Source organism: Amblyomma americanum, chromosome 4, assembly GCF_052857255.1.
Source record: "Amblyomma americanum isolate KBUSLIRL-KWMA chromosome 4, ASM5285725v1, whole genome shotgun sequence".
Lineage (NCBI taxonomy): Eukaryota > Metazoa > Arthropoda > Arachnida > Ixodida > Ixodidae > Amblyomma > Amblyomma americanum.
In genome coordinates, this window is record NC_135500.1 from 149,459,151 (window position 1) to 149,479,354 (window position 20,204).

At 46.2% G+C, this 20,204-nt stretch overlaps 1 protein-coding gene across 1 annotated transcript in view; it reads right to left on the minus strand.

The window, feature by feature from the left end:
* Positions 1-19,054, minus strand: part of LOC144129874 (fatty acid synthase-like) — a 69,445-nt gene extending 50,391 nt beyond the window's left edge. The window contains exons 1-8 of the mRNA XM_077663935.1: positions 18,922-19,054; positions 13,332-13,658; positions 11,436-11,636; positions 7,949-8,071; positions 6,599-6,832; positions 4,600-4,901; positions 3,665-4,051; positions 1,932-2,121 (exon numbers count right to left, since the gene is read on the minus strand). Of these exons, the coding sequence (XP_077520061.1) occupies positions 1,932-2,121; positions 3,665-4,051; positions 4,600-4,901; positions 6,599-6,832; positions 7,949-8,071; positions 11,436-11,636; positions 13,332-13,658; positions 18,922-19,054 (1,897 nt within the window). The remainder of the gene's footprint in view (positions 1-1,931; positions 2,122-3,664; positions 4,052-4,599; positions 4,902-6,598; positions 6,833-7,948; positions 8,072-11,435; positions 11,637-13,331; positions 13,659-18,921) is intronic.
* Positions 19,055-20,204: the final 1,150 nt, after the last annotated feature.

Below are 20,204 nucleotides of genomic sequence, written 5' to 3' on the forward strand. Positions count from 1 at the left end.
CCAATTATTATTATCCCGGCCCCTCCTCTCTCCTCTCCTAAAATTCCCGTCCCCATGCACAGCCTCGTTGCTGTGTTCACCCGCCTCACGAAGACAGTTATAGGGCTGTGCAATCTCCCCCCCCCCCCACACACACACACGCAGATTAATAATCTCAATACTATCATCATCATCGACAGCCCCTGCTTCAATTGCCCTCTCGGTGGATGTATTGGTAGAGTTGCCACATCATTGCTTCTATGCTATAGCCATTAAATAAGAATAATTTTGTTTTTGAGCAACATCATGAACAGCTACATTTTTTTTAGTTGTAGCACGTCAAAATACAAGGAACAGTGAACGAGATGGATAAACACAGCGGTACTACTAGCTTACTGTTAGCTAACACCATTATTGCTTAATGCTTACTGCTAAACCCTGCCTTACTCTTGCTGCTAACTTGCGTGTATTCCACCTCCTGACTAATTTTCCTCACTCTCTTTCCCGGTCTGAGCTGATTCCTGAGTGCACGCTTCGCATATGTTGCAAAACATTGTTAGATTTTATTCGGTCTGCTTCGTATTTCCAATTACTGTTCTCGCATTTTCGAAAGAAAATGTCTTTACTTCGCAAGCGCTAGCAAAGAAAATTAAAGAAAATAATGGATGGGCAGCTATCATATCTTTAACTTGCTGTTTATTATTTATTGTTCACTATCTATCAACTCAATTGTGTGCTGTGCTTCTAACACTATTTTTAACTGTGTCTCTCCCTGTTGTTTATTGTTTATTTGTTCACTATCTATCAACTCAACTGTGTGCTGTGCTTCTAACACCATTTTTATTGCGTCATTCCGAGCCTACTTTCAGCTGCTAGTACCGCCATGTCGTGTATCTCTCATTGGCAGCGTTTATTTCGTTTTTAACTTACATCTTTGGAATATACGGGCCAGTGACAACTATATGTCAGAAATTCATTTTAGTTCATTTCATTTATTTGTGTCCATTTACAAGGAAATGGAGGAGGCCAGGGTAAAAGCTGCTAGTTGGCAGCTTAAGTGGTCCTTGGCCCCCTTTACATATTGGTAGATAGGTGGAAAAGAACACTTTTACAAAATAAAAACAAAACAAGATGGTTACATGTATCGCGATGAATTAAATGATTGCTTTTACGAGAGAGATGAGCTCCGATGGCGTTGAGGTTGAGATGTCAATTCCGAGTTCTAAAAAAGAATTCAGTAGTTGTGTCAGGGTGTTTGCTATCATTTGATGGCCGTAATTTGTTCTGGAAACAGGAATGAAGCATTTTTCAGCGCTGGGTGTGTCATATGTGGGCATGTTCTTTTTTAGGTTTGCTATATTTGTTATTACGTTGCTAGTATCTAGAACATCCGTCCAACATTTTCATAAGTAGGATAGTGCTTTTTAGGGTAAAATTGCAGCTTTTCTGAGAGGTTGCGGTGGCAAAGGAACCACCCTTTAAATAACCGTTGTTAAGTTATTGAACTGCTAAATACAAAAAAAAATATCCCTTTTATTTGTCGCGGCAGCATTAATATGACTGAAATTTTTCACTTAGCGTTGGTAACTAGATAATCGGTTTTTCGGTCTTTTAAACAAGCGAGCCCCTTTCGTGCGCTGGCGGAAAAAATTTCGGCTCTCCGGCCGCGTGAAACAATAGTTTAAAAATCCTAACAGTGTTATGGTGTTAACTAAAGTCTTGTACCGGGTCTCTAATTCAAAGTTATATCTTTATACGGTCAGGAGTGCGAAGTATCATGAAAATTAGCAAAAATCACCTATTTTTTAACTTGCATCAGTTTTGACACCCCAATCCTGATGAGGCCACTAAGAAGCATGATTTTATGTGTTACATGGCATGTTCGCTCAAAATAAAAGGTAAGGTAGAAAGTATGTTTTCCATAAGAAACGCCTCAGTCCCACGTCACTCACCGATGATGGCCATGGCTCCACCTTGCACGTTGCCAGCATCAACACAGTGACCTCGCCAGTAGGCGCACAGGACGCACTGTTCGGCCGTTAAACAGTTGTCGGCGTAGGCGCAGGCAGTCTCCCCCACTGAGTGGCCTAGAACACCATCTGGCTGGACGCCGACGGCGCGAAGCAAGTCTACCAGTGCCACCTGTCCATAAAGAGATAAACAAAAACAAAAGGCGGTTACCGATGTGCAAAGCAAGATTCAGACACAGCTATTTGCGGTACTGAATGCAATATTGCTTATTCATTTATATCTGTATTCTTCTCTGGTAAAGGGCGCGTTACTCACTATGCTGTCACTCAAGACGTCACTGTGTACAGTCATGCGTGAAGTCTTTGTATGCTAATTAATCACTGTGGTGCAATGCTACGCCAACATCAACGCCGACGCCTTGGAACAGGGAAACATGACCTTAACCAAGGTCGCATAAAAAGCATGTCCCAATCATTCATAGGACTGCACAACAATAGATATAGGATAGACTATAACAAGGATCAGTTAATAGCAAACGGGAACAAAGCCCGGCAGCAATCAGTACGACTTCTTGTCGGAAGTTTTTTGCAGGAGGGGTGAGACTAAACTACAGCATCGGCACATACCCGACAATTGTCGACAAAAGCATATTTGAATGGAAAAATGTTTATATGCGCAGTTTTTTCATTATTGCAAGATTTCACTATAACAATCAATATATACACACGTCTCGCGACAGCATGCTGGAATTTTTTTTTTTTTTGCTATAAACATTGTAGCTATCGTCAAAAGCGTTGCCCATTGGTTTTCTATGATAGTCTTAACTGTTCGATCCGAGCGATGGAAACACAATTAAAGAAATTTTGTTACATATCATAACAATGGACCATTACGTTCAATATTTCTACATTTTTTATTATTCAAAATTTTTTTTTCAAGAACGATGGATGTGTTACAGCTTCCTTCAAGCCGAATCCCCTTCACTGTTCAGCCTCGTTTTATAACTGCGGTATCGAAGCCACACGTACCAAGGCCGTGCCTAGTAGCTGTTATGAAACGTAACGAAGTTCACTTCGTTGTTCCAAGGTCAGTATCGGTGCAGATCTGGCTTTTGTGCGCATCAACAGTGCCATGAACGACGAAGTGCCTACTAATCTATTTATCGCTTTAAAGCACTCGCCTGTAGCCGCATTTTTTGTAGCGATTCATTTCGTCTTCATTTCATTTGTCCTCCGCCATCGGCCGCTGCTCCAGTCAACGTAAGCCATGGTGCACTACTTCACTCTGGTCGTGGCAGAAATACGCCCGCGATGGAACACATGCACAAATGCCCCTATGCCTGTGCCCCAGCTGGTGGACCAACACCAGCGAATGACGGAGCACGATTAAACGTTTGACACGACTGACGAGTTTTGTGGAGGCTAATGCCGTTTCTGGAAAGAAACTGTACGTTGGTTGTGCTCTGACTTTGCGGAGCATAGTGTCTCCGACCCGGCCGGAATAGATGCGGAGGCAGTGTGGTGGCAGCCCGGGCACTGAGGCCAAACTGGCCGTGCCTGAGATCGGTCGTTTACTTCCCGACCTCGTGATGTTTTTGGCACAACACACGTTACGACCCCACTGAATCAGAACGAAATGAAACGTTACAAAATATGGCCCCGGATCAGCATGCATCGCAGACCAGCAAAAATTTGAGTAAGCATGACGGGTGCACCTGCACAGCTGCCACAGAAGCCAGCACAGAAGCCACGTTATTGTTGACGACCTCATCGCTGGTCACCACGTCAGTTAGTTCAATGCCGAACTGTTTCAATACATCGGCCGACTTGCGGATGGATCGGGCGAACACCTCAAAATGCATCATCTGTCGGGCCATGCCGTTCCACTGGCAGCCCATGCCGCTGAAGACGAACCAGAGAGGGCGCTTCTCGAGTTGAGCCTGCTCGACGACCTTGACAGCTTCCTTCCTGGTGCCATCCGCGGGTACCACAACGAACCCTCTGTATGGAAATCTTTGGATGCTGGGCTGCCCGACCCTGTTTAGAAGTGCGTACGCAGCGTCCGGGTACGGCCCCTCGGCTTCCATTCGATCCAGTGTATTCTGCAGTGGTGGCGATAACAAGAGAAACAGTAAAGGCCTGAGCTTCGTTTCACTAATTCGTTGCACGCTATGGGACGCGGCTGAAGTATTCGCAGAAGACGTCCTAACTTGCTCTATATCCTCGTTTGTATGTGATGAGAACGTTTCCGAGTTTGGAAAGCATGTGGTCGCCTGATATTTTTTTAAATCGCTTAAAACCATTGTCCCCTTTTCAAAAATAAACAATTCCAGGTAAGTACAGAGGGGCACAATGCATACGTGATTCTGCATGGATCCAGACAACAAGACCCCTCATTTTAAAATTATATGCATGCCATCGAATGAATTCATTTTTCATATTAGACATTCATTATTAGTATTTATCTTTGTACGCGAATTTATACTAAACTGAGGCGAGATCTGAATGGTTTAAGGCAGGGTGCACAATAGCACTAGCTGTGGTATGTTAACAAGAATACTGCGCAGCTGTTCACTAAGTGCATTGCGTGGTAGAACTGATTAGAAAGTGTCATGCACTAAAGTACAACACAACTATGTAATAGGCTCACCATGAGTGATTCCTGGCTTCTTCCACACATTAGGATGAGCCGAGGGAGCGCGGGGCTTTCACGTGGAGCGCATTCCACGCGAGGCTCCAGATTGGACTCCAGAATGACGTGCGCACCGGATCCACCTATGCCGAAGGAGTTCAGACCCACCATGCCACCGTTGAAAGGGGTGCAGTTCGCCACTACCTTGACACTACCGTCGTGCAGCGAAGGAATATTTGGATTCGCTTCTTCGAAATGCAGATTTCCAGCGATCGTGCCAGTTTCCATAGCAAGAACCACTTTGGCGATCGAGCTGAGGCCTGCGAACAGCACATAAGATGCGTCTGACGCTAATGTGCGGGCGGGAAATAAATTCAGTATATCACGAATTTTCGGAATTATTGTAACTGATTCGATGACTTCATATTCATTTACGCTTGGCCTGCATAAGCATGTGCGCAATAACGAAAGCACTGTAAAAAATGCTACGGTAATATGTGGGGTGCGGTCTATCTTTCTGCAGTAAGGATTTTCCCTGCTTTTTATGCACGTTGAGAACCCTTGTAAACACCTTCTACTGCCCTCTATTATCCGTATATTCTGCTGTGGCAAATTCTTTGCTATCAGCAACGCAGCAATAATGTGACGCACTGCCAACACATTCCGCACTCTTAGCTGCGAAGGCCACCTGCAGCGACCACAAGGTTTCTAGTTTCGTCATGCCATGGAACATCAAACTGCGACCAAGTGCAGCCTTCCACTTATTCGGCCTATTCCCCTCACCTTCGAAAGAAGCCTTGTGCAAACGTGTGTTTCCTTGGCAAAACGTTGCTCGTCAAACTGGTCGATCGGACGATGTGCTACGAACTTGGCGACAAAGCTTCGCGGAGTGGTCCATGGGGTTTGTCTAATCACGGGAACGGTGCCTTGAGTTTGCACGAAACCCAGTGACACCGGGCAAGTAAGAAGAGCTAGCATACGTCCGCTATGTCAGTGGACAAGCTATTTCAAATTGGCATCACACAAACGCGGCACTTAGAGAGTAAAATGAGAACTCTAAGTCCTGCGAAAGCCGTCGATTCTAGCCCTCTATCTGGCTCTTTATCCGAATTGAGGGCAGCGTTTTTTCTTATCACATTATAATTTTTCCCGCCATAACGTCCGTCGGTGCAGAACAATTTTGGAGGTTTTTTTGCATATTTAACTGGGCGACATTAAGGGTTCACCTGAAGCATAACCAGCGTTACTTTAAAAAGTGCTGCAGATCATACTAAAAACATTACCTCCGCTTCTTAACCGATTGAAGCCATACCGTTGAGCTAGATGTTGAGCGCTTGTCCTTTTAGTATGCCAATGTTTCTTTTACTTCAGCCCTAGTTTACCCCGTGTTCAACTTTGTCCTGTCTAGCGAAATGCACTAAGAACTACATTTGTTAGGTTCGGGCAACCTAAAAAGAATTAAAAATAATAAGCCCCTGCCTGCACCACTAACGTCAAATAGGCTTAATCCAATCTGAAAATAAATGAAAAGGCCCGAAGGCAATTAAATAATTTTACCACCCGTAGGAGGGGAAGATGGGAAAAAAATGAAAAAATGAGGGGGGGGGGGGGTAAAAAGCTACCTACCGATCCACAGCCGGGGGAGCGGGCCCGGGGAGACTCCCCTGATCTCCACTGGGAAGTATCGGAAGTGGTTGGATAAACAGGTTACGGGAATTGGGATGGGAATGGGGACAGCGAGTTTTTGCTCTGATCCTTCATTTATCTCGACTTCATTACTGGCCCGCCTGGTCACGACAGGGACGGCGTCAAGACTGCTCAATGGTGCGGCCCCGCTCACGGGATGCCCGACCACCCACAAACGCAACGTGCTCCGACCACCGGAGACAGAAAAACCTAACCCGGGATCAGCTACCTCGAGCTCCTCCATGACTTTGAGGGTTTGTTTCGGACCTGCCAGCTACTTGCCGTCGAGTGCTTTTCGCGGTTTTTCAGACACCAGTGCGCACTTACTCACCGGAAGCAGCTTCTCCGTGTCCTACATTGCTCTTCACAGCTCCAACCATGAGCGGCCTTGCACGCCCGGGCTGGCAGAAAACGCTGGCAATGGCTTCCATCTCCTGTTGGTCTCCGGCCTTTGTTCCCGTTCCATGAGCCTCGATGTATTCCAATTTGCGTGGATCAACATTGGCTTCGCTGTAGGTGTCACGAAGGAGCTTTTTCTGTGCTTTGGCAGAGGGGTAAGTGATTCCTGCAATGTCGCGGAAGATGCAGTTCATGTGGCCCTTCCGTAGTGCTGCCGACAAAGGTTCACGGAATACTCGTCTTACACTGCGTATCGCTGCTGCTTGTGAGCGCATATGTTCTTTCCGGCCCCCTTCAATTTTTCCTTGGCCCAGAATGCTAGAACAACCTCAAAAGTGTGTTTTACGGGAGCAGCTGTTATTGCCTCAACTGTCGTGGTTCGCGCCTGAATTCCTGTGGCGCGGTTGGAGGCCGGCGCAGAGGAGAGAGAGGAGGAGAAAGGGAAAGCACGCTGTGTCATACAGAAGCAAGGGTGACACGACTTCTCCTTAGCAACGCCGGCCGGCACTGAAAAGCCTTTTTTATTTGTTTTTCAATAATATTTACTAGGTCTAGGAGTGTTTCCTGGCGGGTCAGTTAGTGCAGTTCGTTCGTCTTCAAAAACTTCGCAAAAAGAGCGAGGGAAAAAGAAAATAGGACGCACACAAAGAGCGCAGACACTTACTCATTGAAAATCCCGGCTGGTGCACCGTCATAAATTTCTTAATCATCAGCAAGTGTGTTATCGTACTCTACTCTAGACGCGGCCTTAAGTTAATAGTGACTAGGTGACGGCTATGAAAAAAATGAGACGTTATGCATGTCCATTCCTCCTAAAGAGGGATAGCTGTTTTATTGTCAATTATAATGTACTCTGTCTCAATATACCGCGGGTACGCAAAATATTTTTCATGCTCTTCAGCCTTCTACCCTATCAACCTAGTATTTCTTCCAGGACTCATGTTATTGTTGTTGTCAACATTCTCAGTCTTACACCTCTGATACATGCATTGGCAAAGTTTAATATTTTTATAAATATTACAACATGTAAATTATACATGCGAGGGTACCAAATTCGCATGACTGTACTGGGACCCACGACAGGTCATTGCAGCACTAAGACAACAACATTAAAACCATTCGCGTTCTTTTACATCCTCAATTATAGGCTCCAGAGGACGGCCAACATCAATACACCTTTTCTTCTTGTTCGCTTTATCCTCTTTAACCCACTAAATCAATAGATAATGCTAGGGAATGCCTACTGCATTTCATCATCTGGCCAATTTCAATACGCAATTACCTTGGACCTTGTAGCCATCCACAGTGGCTTTGGTGTGAATCACTTTGGCGTAGATTCGACGTGCCTCGGACACCCGTTGAAGAAAAAAAGCACCCACGGTTTCACTCCTTGTGAAGCCATCGCCTGCGCCAACCAACACCGCATTACAAACATGATAGTCTCTCTTGCGCGCAAGCTGTACCTATGTTGAAAACTTGCTGTGCGAACGATTTTACCGCTGCTATGGCTAAAAACATAATTGCCTATTCTAATTGAAAGGCGACAGGTAAATCATGTGCAAGAATGTTGCATTTACATGCTATATATTTTCAGTGGTGTGCTAATATTTGTAAATTTTGAAAACCGAGTCGAATACCCTCGTATTCGATTATTCAAACGAATCGAACAGTGCATATTCAAAATAATTCGAAACGAATCGAATAAGCCCTCAAGTTCTTGAATACTTTTTGAATAATTGGCGTGAAGTTCGAATAAAGCATGCCGAATTTTTCTTCCATCACTATTTCAAAGAAAGGGACCATACACGCGATGTTACCATGCTGCCGCGATCTAGTATGCGCGAGATGGAGGACTCAGCGCCATGATGCGGTCCATTCGCGTGGTGGTGTTCGTAATCCTCCTACGTGGCCTCAGAGATTGAACGACGCGGCAGGGTCCAGGCAGGTTGAGCAAACCTAGCCTTTATGACTGACCTCAGAGGTCATGCCTCATACGTATACGCTCTTGTCCGTCTCATGCACTCAGATTATGGCGCTAGTTTATTATATCTCGTTATCAACAGCAAAAGGTTCTTTTCCTATAAGCATAACATGACAATAATAAAGTACATACACTGACTTGGCTTAGCGATCCCCCAAGTGGCGATCAATGTTGCGCATTTCGAAAGATACAGCTATAACTGCGAAAGCAGCGCTTCCCTTTTCCTTGCGATTTCTCGTCGATTATACGTACAAGTAGCTGCACTATTCGCGCTATTCGCACGAAAAGTGTGGCTACACTACACCATTCGCACAAGTAGCTATGCCAACTCTCAAGCTATGTACCGTCACTATCAGCACAGCATTATCACACCAACCGCCCGACGCATCCCCGCATCAGGACCCGCGACCTATACTTACTCCGACCCGAGAGGTAACCCTCACGTGGGTTCCTTGGCATGCCTTGACCCCCGGTGATCAGCGCGTTCATGCGCTTGCTTGGAAACTATTTTTCCGGACCATGAAGGTCTGGCACCCAAACCAACGCACGAAACCTCGCTGGCTCCACTCACATACCAACAAATTGCCACTCTTACAAAAACAACAGCTTCGCACTCCCACCACCTCAGCGTACACTAGATTCAAAATACAGTGCAGTCTTGCGGCAGTTGTGCGGACAAGCTGCTACATCTCACCTTACCTCCTTCATCGCTACCATCGTACCTCGACCCTCCAGCTCTGCTCAACATGTGGGGAGGCGAAGGCCAACCTCATACACTTCCTGTGAGAACGCCCCGAACCCATGGCAGCTACCCCCATACACAACCCATCCCCCTCCTTATGGGAGGCCGCTTTGCGAGTTGCTCAACCAGCTGGCCAAACATGGCTAGTGGCTCCGTGGCTGAGTAAAGCCCAGGCCAGTGGACTCTTGAACAAGTAAGAGCCCACCCTCGAGGACCTTTTGCTCTTTTGTTAAATAAGGTTGTTCATCTTCCTCCTCTAACTTAATTCGATGTAATCCAATCTTAATCCACCACAATCCGCCTGAATCCACCTGTCATCCGTCACAATGCACCGTAACGCAACTTAATCCACCCTAATGCAACTTCATGAAATGTAATAAACTTTTAATCCGACCTACTTCAACTTAGCCCTACGTAATCCACTCTGAAGTCACAATTCTCCAGAATCCACCCGTAATCTTGCCGCACAGACTGTGTTCATCTTTATCCATCAATAAACACCGCATACACTTCTGTTATCCATCTGCCATGTGATGCTGATTGCACCGGTTCACATCGCGGCTGTGAGGTTCCGTAACCGCTTCCAACGAGAAATTCCTGGGCTCGAATTCGACCCATGAAACTTTCTTTTCTCTGATATTTTGCTGTTAGTGTAACGCAGAAAGAACACAGACATCGCTGAATTCGCTCACCACGGCCTAGTAATGCTAGCGCATTAAAATAGAAATGAAAGTTGTTGTTTTTTGTAAAACGAAGGCGCGACACCTGCCCCACTTCTCGGTAGACACCTCAACCGCGCCCTGAGGGAAGGGAGGGAAAAAAAGAGGATGAAAGAAGGAAGATAGAGGCGCCGCAGTGGTGGCCTGCAGAATAATTTCGACCAGTTGGGTCTCTTCAGTGTGCACTGACATAGCCCAAGGGTGTCTTTCGCGCTTCACCTCCATTGAAACGCGGCTGCCGCGGCTGGTATCAAACCCGAGACCTCCGGCTAAGTAGACCAGCGCCCTAACCAATGACCCACCCCACCAGGTAGAGAAAAGGATTGGTTATAATGAAATAAAAGCCAGAGTAACTGCCTCAATTCCTGGTAGACACCTCAACCGTGCTATGAGAGAAAGGGGGTAGCTGGGAGTGAAATAATATAGAGAGAAAGATGTGTCGTAGTAGAGGGCTCCGGAATAATGTCGACAATTTGGGGATCTTCAACGCACACTGACCTCGTACAGCGCAGCGGCGCCTTTTGCGTTTCGCCTTCATCGAAACGCGCCCACCGCGGTCGGATTCCAAACCGTTACACCGTCTCAGTAGCCCAGCGCCTCAACCACCGAGCCACTGCGGCGAGTCACGTAACTAGCTGAGGAAAGGAAAGAAGAAAGCGCGGAGCCAGGAAAGGGTAAGAGAGCGAGCACAGCGCGAACGGTAGCAAAGGGTGTGAACGGGGCGGAAGAATGCAGAGTGAGTTATTGGTGGCTGTAGGGGCGCCATCTCCCACAATAGAAGAAGGGAGAACTGAAGTGGGCAGCAAGTCTTGGTTGGGCGCTCGTGCAGCTGCCCTATCTGTCCGAGTTCGTAATCGCGTAGAGGCCGCACCAGCAGCTGTGTAATCCCATTGTAATCTAGGCAGAATCATTTCACTGCAGCAGAATCTTTCCGCGCTCAATCATTATCGCGGGCCAGCTAGCGCTCATCTTTTTCATTACCTATGTGTTATCGTCACTCAATCTTTTTCAATCTTATTCTTTATTTCAAACTAACGCTTCCTAATTTATAAGAGCACAGCCCGCATATGCACAGCAATACATTTAAGGTCAGTCGCTGCAACCTTGCTTCAATTTAGAGACCTACCGAGCTCTCAGTGCGCTTTGTTGCGGCAAAAAAAAAACGTTCAGAATGTGTCTCAGGTGAATACGCTCGGTTTTATCAGAGTAAAACCTTGCGAAAAGGTGTTTATGGTGTAGCGAGGCAATACAGTACATCGCTCACACCGCAGACAGCAGCACGAGCATCCGCCTATGTCGAACGGACGCACGTCCGCAGCGCTCTCACCTCGAGAATCGAAGGACATGCACTTCCCGTCAGGCGACAGCATGCCCAGGCGCTGATAACTCAATGCCGTGGTTGGCTTCAGGTTCACATTGCATCCGGCAACGAGGGCCGCCTCACACTGCCCGGAACGGAGCGCCTGCATGGCCTGGTTGAGAGCCGTCATCGTGGACGAACACGCCGTGTCCACGGAGATGCTGGGCCCTGAATGCCGCGTACGAAATCCATGTGTACATTTCTTGTTTATTTACTTTAATGGAAATTTTTAACAGCGCGCGGTCGTCACACTTTCGCGCCAGGCACTTGCGCAAGCATAAGAACATTAACTAACCCGAAGCTCTCCTTCTAGCTCGTTCACTAACCTGGTGCTCAAATAATTTCCCTCCTACAGCTCATGCCTGCGCAGCAAAGGTACCTAGGAGCAAATTCACGTTCCGCTCTTCTCAGCCAGTATTGTGCACAGCGTGTTTAAGAGACGGAGGTTTATTCTAGCATTGTATACTTGGGAGGCCAGTTTGCCCGGCATAATGTTGGAACTAAGACTGTAACTTTAAAACAGCACGTAGAATCTACGAGGCCTAGGCGGGCGTTACACTTTCAACTGAATGAAGTCAGAATACGGCCTACCGATGAGGGAAAACCACGCTTGCTCTAGTGTCGGAATACTGCAAAAACAACCATAGAAAAAACCTAGAAGTCAACCTGTCAAGTATTTTTTTTTAAATATGAATGTTGAAGAAGTATTCCTACATATTCATTCCGAAGGGTAAGCTTGAGCTACAGTTCCATGGTTTGTTACTCTGCTCTAGTAGAGGGGAGAAAGGAAGAAATATGGTTATGGAGAGAGACGTGTGGAGGCTTGAGACCTGCGAGTACATTTAGATACACAACAAAATGCGCTTGATCCAGGCAATGGATGAAGGCCTTCTCTCCGGAGGGTACGAACGAATGCCGGGCTGTCTACAGAACTGTTCAAGCCCTACACGGGACAAAGTGCCTTGTATAAGATCTTCTGACCATGGCTTTTTGCAGAAACACTTCAATGAAGCGGCCAGCACGGCCAGCAGAAGTGTTTTGGTCACAGCTGCAAGTTTCTGACAACTCCGAAAGAGCTGCATTGCATGATGCTGTGCTCACAACTCCTCAAGACTCAGCCGTCGACTCCTAAACTGAACCGCTGCTGTAGTGGCGCAAGGTACACATGTAAAATGGCCGCCGACCGTCGGGCACGAAGTCAAGGGTATCAATACTTGTGTCAACAAGAAGGTTGAGTGACAAAGTTTTTTTTTTTTTACAGCCGCGCATTCACCTGAAGCCTTTGTGGCCTCGAAGTGTGGCACTACCTTTCAAGCTTACACTTTAACCTAAGAGAGTATAGTGGGCCATATCTTGCTGGAACAAGCTGACAAAGCTGTAAACCAAGTGCAGCTGGCATAGTCAAAAGGATGTCGAAGCTCTCATCACGTGGAGGTGGCGCATGCCAGTCCGAACAATTTGGCGCACATTGAGACCGAAATGTGAGACAATTACTACGCCATTTCCTTTCCTGAAAAAGCAATTTTGTTTTTCAAGTTGCGCTGACTACCGCTTTGCTATATAGACCAGCAACGTTTATTTCAGCTTCGGCGCCATGCTAACGGAAAACCGGAGCCTCGAAAGAAATCCATTGGTGGGTAAGAGTAATCAGGCCCGAATTAAGGAATCTAAGAAGAAGGAAGTATCCTTCAACGATGTCTTGCCAAGTATTTTAGGTGGTTGTTTGATCTTCATTGTGCTCAGCGTAATAGAGCAATAGCACTAAGAAATTTTGTTAAGTGCTGGGTTAAGTGCAGTGCTAGAGAACGTGATTTGCGGGATCGATAACACACGATTATGAGCAAAGATGACATGCTTGCTTACCACAAAAATCCAATACGTAAGATACCCGATTTGAAAACAAGGCCCGAGAGCAACCAATTATGTTATAGCCGTCCACTTTGTCCGCGTCCGAGGAAAACACCTCGCCAGATTCTGAGTCACTGCATCCAACAAAGACTCCGATATTCCGACCCCGCAACGTCTCGGGGTCGTAGCCCGCGTCCACGATGGCCTCGTACGATGTCTCCATCAGAAGCCGCATCTGGGGGTCCATCTGGTGTGCCTGCTTTGGGTGCACACCAAAGAAGCGAGCGTCGAAGACGGACAGGTCGCGGATCTTGCCCGACCGCTTAGGAAGGCCCAGGTGACCTGTGAGCGTAGGATGCAGACATCGAAATATCCAAACGTGCATGACTTAAACCGGGGCTCATAGTGTATAACAGTAATCTTTTTGCAAGAAAACGGCGGCGCAACTACGACAGCTGATGATGCACCAATTTGCCCAACAACCTATTACTCCAAGTCCAGCTTTCTCGGGCAAAAATTTTGAAATTTGGAAATTGTAAGACACTGTTCTGGAAATATTGAAGGTAATGATTCATTATTCTAATATGTAGCAAAACCTTTCTTTTAAAATATTTCCAGTGATCGCATTGAACAGTTAAGACTGCCGTAGAAAACCAATGGTGAACGCTTTTGACAATAGCAAAAGCGTGAATAGAAGAAAAAATTCAAGACTGCCGTCGGGTGATCTGTGGATATATCGATTGTTTAGTGAAATCTTACACAAAATGAAAAAATTGCATTCTTAAACAGTTTGCCGCTCAAAAATGATTCTGTCCAGAAATGCTGGGTATGGGAAAGTAACTCTTTGTTTCGTTCCTTCGACTTTCTCTCTATGTTAGTTAACGCCAACGATGTCGGCTCACCACTAGTTAGCAGTGCCGGTGGCCGGCACAAACGTGTCAGAGGTGAGACTCACGACTTGGAAAGAGGCAAATGCTTCCTAGGCTGGTTGATTCTTTGCCGCGCTACGTTCAAGCTGCAGGATATAAATGCGGACGTGAAACCAAACACGCACGACATAGAAAACCATTTGTAACGCAAGACACGGTCATTTTAGAGCCGTCACAAAAAGGCAGCCACCAAAAATTATAAAACCACCAGACTCGCGCTCCTTGAACTAGAAATTCTAACTGATAGGAAATCGAAAATTCCATATAATGCAAAGCCTGTAAATGGGACCGCAAGTGTATTTCTTTTATTAATTCAAACAGTCAAGGCACATGAATTAGTGTCTAGGAGTGGATCACATAATTTATGTAAATCATACTACCAGCGAAGGCAAGAACAGGGGAAAGCCGAGAAGCGCCGGACAACGGTGTGGTAGGACAGTTGAATTCATTTGTCTACGAGTGCCTCAGGAATTAACAAACAGCCTAATGGATGGCACTAAGGTGCAGGCAGCCCTGTCTCGAATGGCCGAAATGACTGATGCACCAAACATTTTCGAGAAAAAATGTGTCATTTTGACACTCAGATGTGAAAAGAAAATAGAGCGACATTTATGCTCCCCCTTAAAGGGGCATTAAAGTAAAATATCAAACAGGCAAGCCAGGTACCCGCCGCGGTGGCTCAGTGGTTAGGGCGCTCGACTACTGATCCGGAGTTCCCGGGTTTGAACCCGACCGCGGCGGCTGCGTTTTTATGGAGGCGAAACGCTAAGGCGCCCGTGTGCTGTGCGATGTCAGTGCACGTTAAAGATCCCCAGGTGGTCGAAATTATTCCGGAGCCCTCCACTACTGCACCTCTCCTTCCTTTCGTCTTTCACTCCCTCCTTTATCCCTTCCCTTACGGCGCGGTTCAGGTGTCCAACGATATATGAGACAGATACTGCGCCATTTCCTTTCCCCGAAAACCAATTATTATTATTATTTAGCCAGGTACATTATTCCTCTGAAACACTACGGACGTTTTTTTTTTTCTGTGCGGAAAAGTTTTCTACGCGTCCGCGAAAAATGAAGTGTCATGTGCCGTCTTTGCAGCCCGACCAATCAGAGACTCGACTTTCTAAGACCTGCTACTCAGCCGGAAACCGAAAACCAAAACTAAACAGGTAAGTAGTCAGAGCGGCGACGTGTAATAGCAGGCCGCCTCTGCCCCGCACTATTTCGGCGGGGGGGTCTCCACTCCATAGCGTGCGTCTGCGTATCGTTGCAAGCTCCATGGATGACGACCTAAAAGCGTATTCGCCTTGGTGTCCAACGATATATGAGACAGATACTGCGCCATTTCCATTCCACCAAAAACCAATTATTATTATTATTATTACACTAGGCAGAAAACGCGGAAGACCAGGCGCTCGCATAGCACTTCACACGTTGATGACGTGCGTGCATGTGAATATCTGTATGAGCACGTATTAAAATTAAGAAACAAACACCGCAATTTAATAACACCCGCAGCCTGCACAAAGTAGCCGATTCGACGGCTGAAGAAAGAACAAAATTGCTTCGCCGGCCGCTTAGCAAGCACACATAGCGTGAATGCCGTTGAGAGCTTGCGGCTCTTAACTGGCTGCGTGCAACGGCCAGACGCCACCCGAGTGCACAGAACGCGAGGCGAAAGCTTTGTGTTTGTGGCTAACCCTTCTCTCCGTCGTCTGTTTTGCGTTCTTTTAATTACGGGATGTTTCGCACTGTTTGCTATGTTCACCGCGATTTCCTCGTGTATCGACGGTGATTGTCTATCGAGACGTCGAAATAGTGTTCGTTCATGAATACGTCACTGGTCTCCACTGCACGAAAATTCCAGTGGCGGCGCCACGTGTTCCTCGCTTTTACGCAACTTTCTGGCTTTTAAAAGTTTTGTTTTCGGTAAAAATAACATATTTTCCATCAGGTAATCCTACCCTCTCAGTCTAGCCGGACTTAGTATTCTCCTTTAGTGTCCCTTTAATATTATGACGGGATAGCTTGAATGACTCCTTTACTGGCCTGATTATACCTTTTTTTTTAAGCGATGTACTGTTTACACGAACGCTTTCGTGTTCAAGTACCTCGTATTCTAGGAACGCACTTCATAAAGAAAGGAAGAAGTGAAAGCATAATATTACTGACTCGACTATGTAGAGACACTTCCTACCTCTTAGCTGCAATTTTTTATCTTTGGCATGGTTTCGCACTAAGCTACTTTTTTTTTCTGTCAGGTGCCTGCCGCTCAAAATTACATTCTCCGGGTTGTAAGCGAGTCGCGTTAGGTTACCCCGAGAAGTGGGGTTCTGCACCTCTGCTTAGCTTAGAGTAGCCTAGACATTTTAAAGCGGCGGACAGCTCTAAGCGTGGGTGCATATTTTCAAGTTAAAACCGCTAAAGAAATCACACACTGGAAGAGTAATTAATCAATAGCACACTATTGGCATATTCCGACGTTTCCTTTTCGCCTTTCATGCTAGAGATTATCAGCCACGCCCGCGTTGCCGAGCTGCCCGCTCCTCTCCACTTCACGGCGGGGCAGAGAACGTCAAATTGTACGCGCTTCAAGGAGTGTCACGATTTGACTGACGCCGCTGTGCGCCCTCTTTCGAGCGCGCGGTTTTCGAATGGCGCGAAAAATGACCCGAATTAGTCGAGTCACAGTGGCGAGAGCAAAAGCGTATTCAAATTCTAAAAATTAATATGGCTATTACTCTCTGTATTTGCAATCAGGTGCAATCGATAAAAGATATAAAAGTTATCTATTACAGTTTAGTCAACCACTTTACTAGCTAACATGATTCGCCTGGTCTTTATTTCCGCCAACACTGGTTTTGCAGTGCCGCAAAAAGCTTATCTTTCCCTAAGAAACTCTATTTTTAAATATAAGTAGGCTGATTTCCTAAAACACCTGGTATAAGTCATTGTATTTTGTGCAGGTTGTGGACGTTGCATATCCTTAGATTTATACGGCCTTAACTTGTGCGCATGCGAAAAATGGGGAAAATCTAATTTTTTTAATAAAAGCTGTGCACCCTTTCCTCCTTTCCATTATAAAATTTCACGATGAGAACAGGCAGTCTCTCAGCAACAGGCAGAACCCGTGATACGCATGCACAAAGCAGCACCATATGGCCTTGCTTCTTGATACCGTATAATTCTTTATGCTGATGATGATGCAGCAGCTGAAATTTAAAGTTGCACTAAAGGGGATTCTGAGCTCGTCTTTTTACAGCGAAGCTCCATCTACACTCTCCAGGCATTCTTAGAAGCTTCGAATTATTGTCCTGTGTGGCCGATTTCTCTATTAAATCGAACTAAACGTCCCGGGTCCCGCCTTTTTTTTTTAACTCACCTCCGAATTAGGAGGATTCAACTAAGTGAAGTGCCTTTCAGCCAGTCGCGTGGCGGCTTGCCGCTCTGCCATCGGCGGAGGGATACGTGAAGCAAAAAGTCCACGCGTATTTTTATTCCCGTGGGCTTAATTTGCAGCTATGTTGACTGCGATTGAAACAATTTATTCGCGAAAACCGAAAAAAAACAAAATAAAAGCGAAAGCGAAGCCTCCACGCAACTGGCTGAAAGGCACTTAGCGTTTTGATTGACCCCTCCTACTTTCGGATGTGAGTTTAAGAGGCGGGAGCCGGGACGTTTAATCCGATTTAATACGTAAATCGACCATACAGAACATTAATTGGAAGTTTAGAAGAATGTTCGGAGTGTGTAGATCGAGGTCCTGTGGTAAAAAGGCGAGGTCAGAATCCTCTTTAGTGCGCCTTTAAGATACGTGAAACCTCGTTGCATCCTACTATGTTCTATACAAGAGGCGCCGCAGTCAAATGCTTTAAATTTTCACCATCTTATTTACGCGGAACAATTACACACCGAGAAACTCTGGACAAGAGCATTTTTTCAACAAAAATCTTTTATGGACCCAATTTTTTTGCATATCGTAAGAATCCGCAATACAAATCAGCATATCCGCACTTTCCTCCTCGCGACGCCTATAGTTTCATGCTATTTATTGTCCAAAACGCATCCAGTTGGTTCTCTGTGGCAAACTTCACAACTCGGTGCGAACGGAGAGCAAACTTCTAAAGAAATATTTTGCTATGCTTTTGAACGTTATAACATACCCATCAATACCCATCTACGCCAGAACCGCAGCGGTGGCCTCGTGGTTGAACATCCGCCACGCATGCGGGAGGTGCGGGGTTCGATTCCCAGTGCCGCCGGGTACCCACCGGTGATACAATGGGCGCAAGCTTTCCCCTTATCTGGTGATCAGCTTATTCAGGGTGAAATGCTTGGGAAGTGAGTCGCTGACACCACCTTGAGAACACGGAAATACCTTGTGCCATGGCGCTCTTTGGCCATAGATGCCCTTTCTCCATAAAAATCCATAATCACCATCACCATCTACGTCAGTGCACACGAAGCCCATGAGATTTGTTCCCACCGCTAGGTACACCAGAGCGGTGCGTAAAAAAAAAAAGACTGCGATAGCTACTGATCGGCCGTAATGCGAGCGACTGATCGATACATTTCCGACTGGCACACTTCTGCTGCGCAATCAGCGAGCTTCTGTAAAATGATACCAGGAACTCTGTGTGCAACTAGTAACCATGCACCCGCTGCCCAGTCCGTCCATTGCATACCTCGAGGCCAGCGGGCCTCATCGTCGGTGACAAAGTCTACGCCGGCGTACAGTTTCTCCTTGAACTCGGCAAGGTCATCTGCTTGCGGGAATCGGGCCGAGAAGCCTGTTATTACGATTTCTTCTTCAGCCATGTTTGCCTGCAGAGGAAAAGACACGCACCGCAGCAATGAGGCTGTTGGCTTTAAATAAACACTTAATAACATTTGAAACTTAGGTCGTGTGCCTGTTGCTGCCGCACGGAGGCACTTCGTGCAACAGCAACTCTGGTGGTGTCATATTGAGGGGTACGCCTTAATAAGTCTACGCGTTACTGTGGCACGGCTCACTGGTCTCACCTACGGCACCTAGTGCGGGAAAGCAGAAAAACAGCGCCAAATAAAAATGATGATGAAGCAGAATATTATTTGCAAGCACAGACTCTTATAGTAGGCTCTTGTATCAAAATATTATAAAACTTAGTGATCACATCCCAGTAATGACTTTGTCACCCACGAGAAAGTCACTTTAGACAGATTGCCACCGGTTTCACGAACAAAACTCAGGGTAATTTCACGTCTGCCGCTTTCATCGATTATATCACGCCGATTACATACATAACACTCCATGGATCTCTCCAACAATGCGTTTAGTGTCACTTAAATTTATCGTTGAAATCGTTGAAAAAGTATCGTTAAATCGTTGAAAATCATCGCGGACTCCCAAACGGCCTGCCGGAACTTAACAAAAGGCAGACTCTACAAAGGACTCTTAAACATCCTAAGGCAGTAGGAGTCTCAAGAAACGCGTAGTTACATCATATGGGTTCCAGAGCACGCCGACCTCAAGGAAAACAATGTAGCAGACGTTATCGCTCCAGGTCGCAACAACCAAGCTGCTAATAGCGAACGGGAACCCACACCGCACCCTCAAACGTACTGCGCTATCTTGAAACATCTCTTGTCAGCCCGGATTCGACACCCAAAACCTCACACGATGCTCAGTAAGCAATAGTCACTTAACTGGAGGCAGGTACAGACAAACACTTTTCCGAATCTCCTCATTTTAAACAAAATTCCCCTCACGCACTATCAAAGTGCATGCTCCTGGTGCGAGGACACAAAGACCGAATCTCGTACTATATGGGGATGTCAAAAAATAATGGCACCTCCCAAATACAAAACGAGCAACGAGCAAATACAAACTGAAGAATTTGGCGCGGAAAAACTAGGACAAGCGGAACAAACAAAGACGAGCGCTTCGGATGAATAATCAAGCAACGCTTTTTTGGCCTTAGGGTGGTAT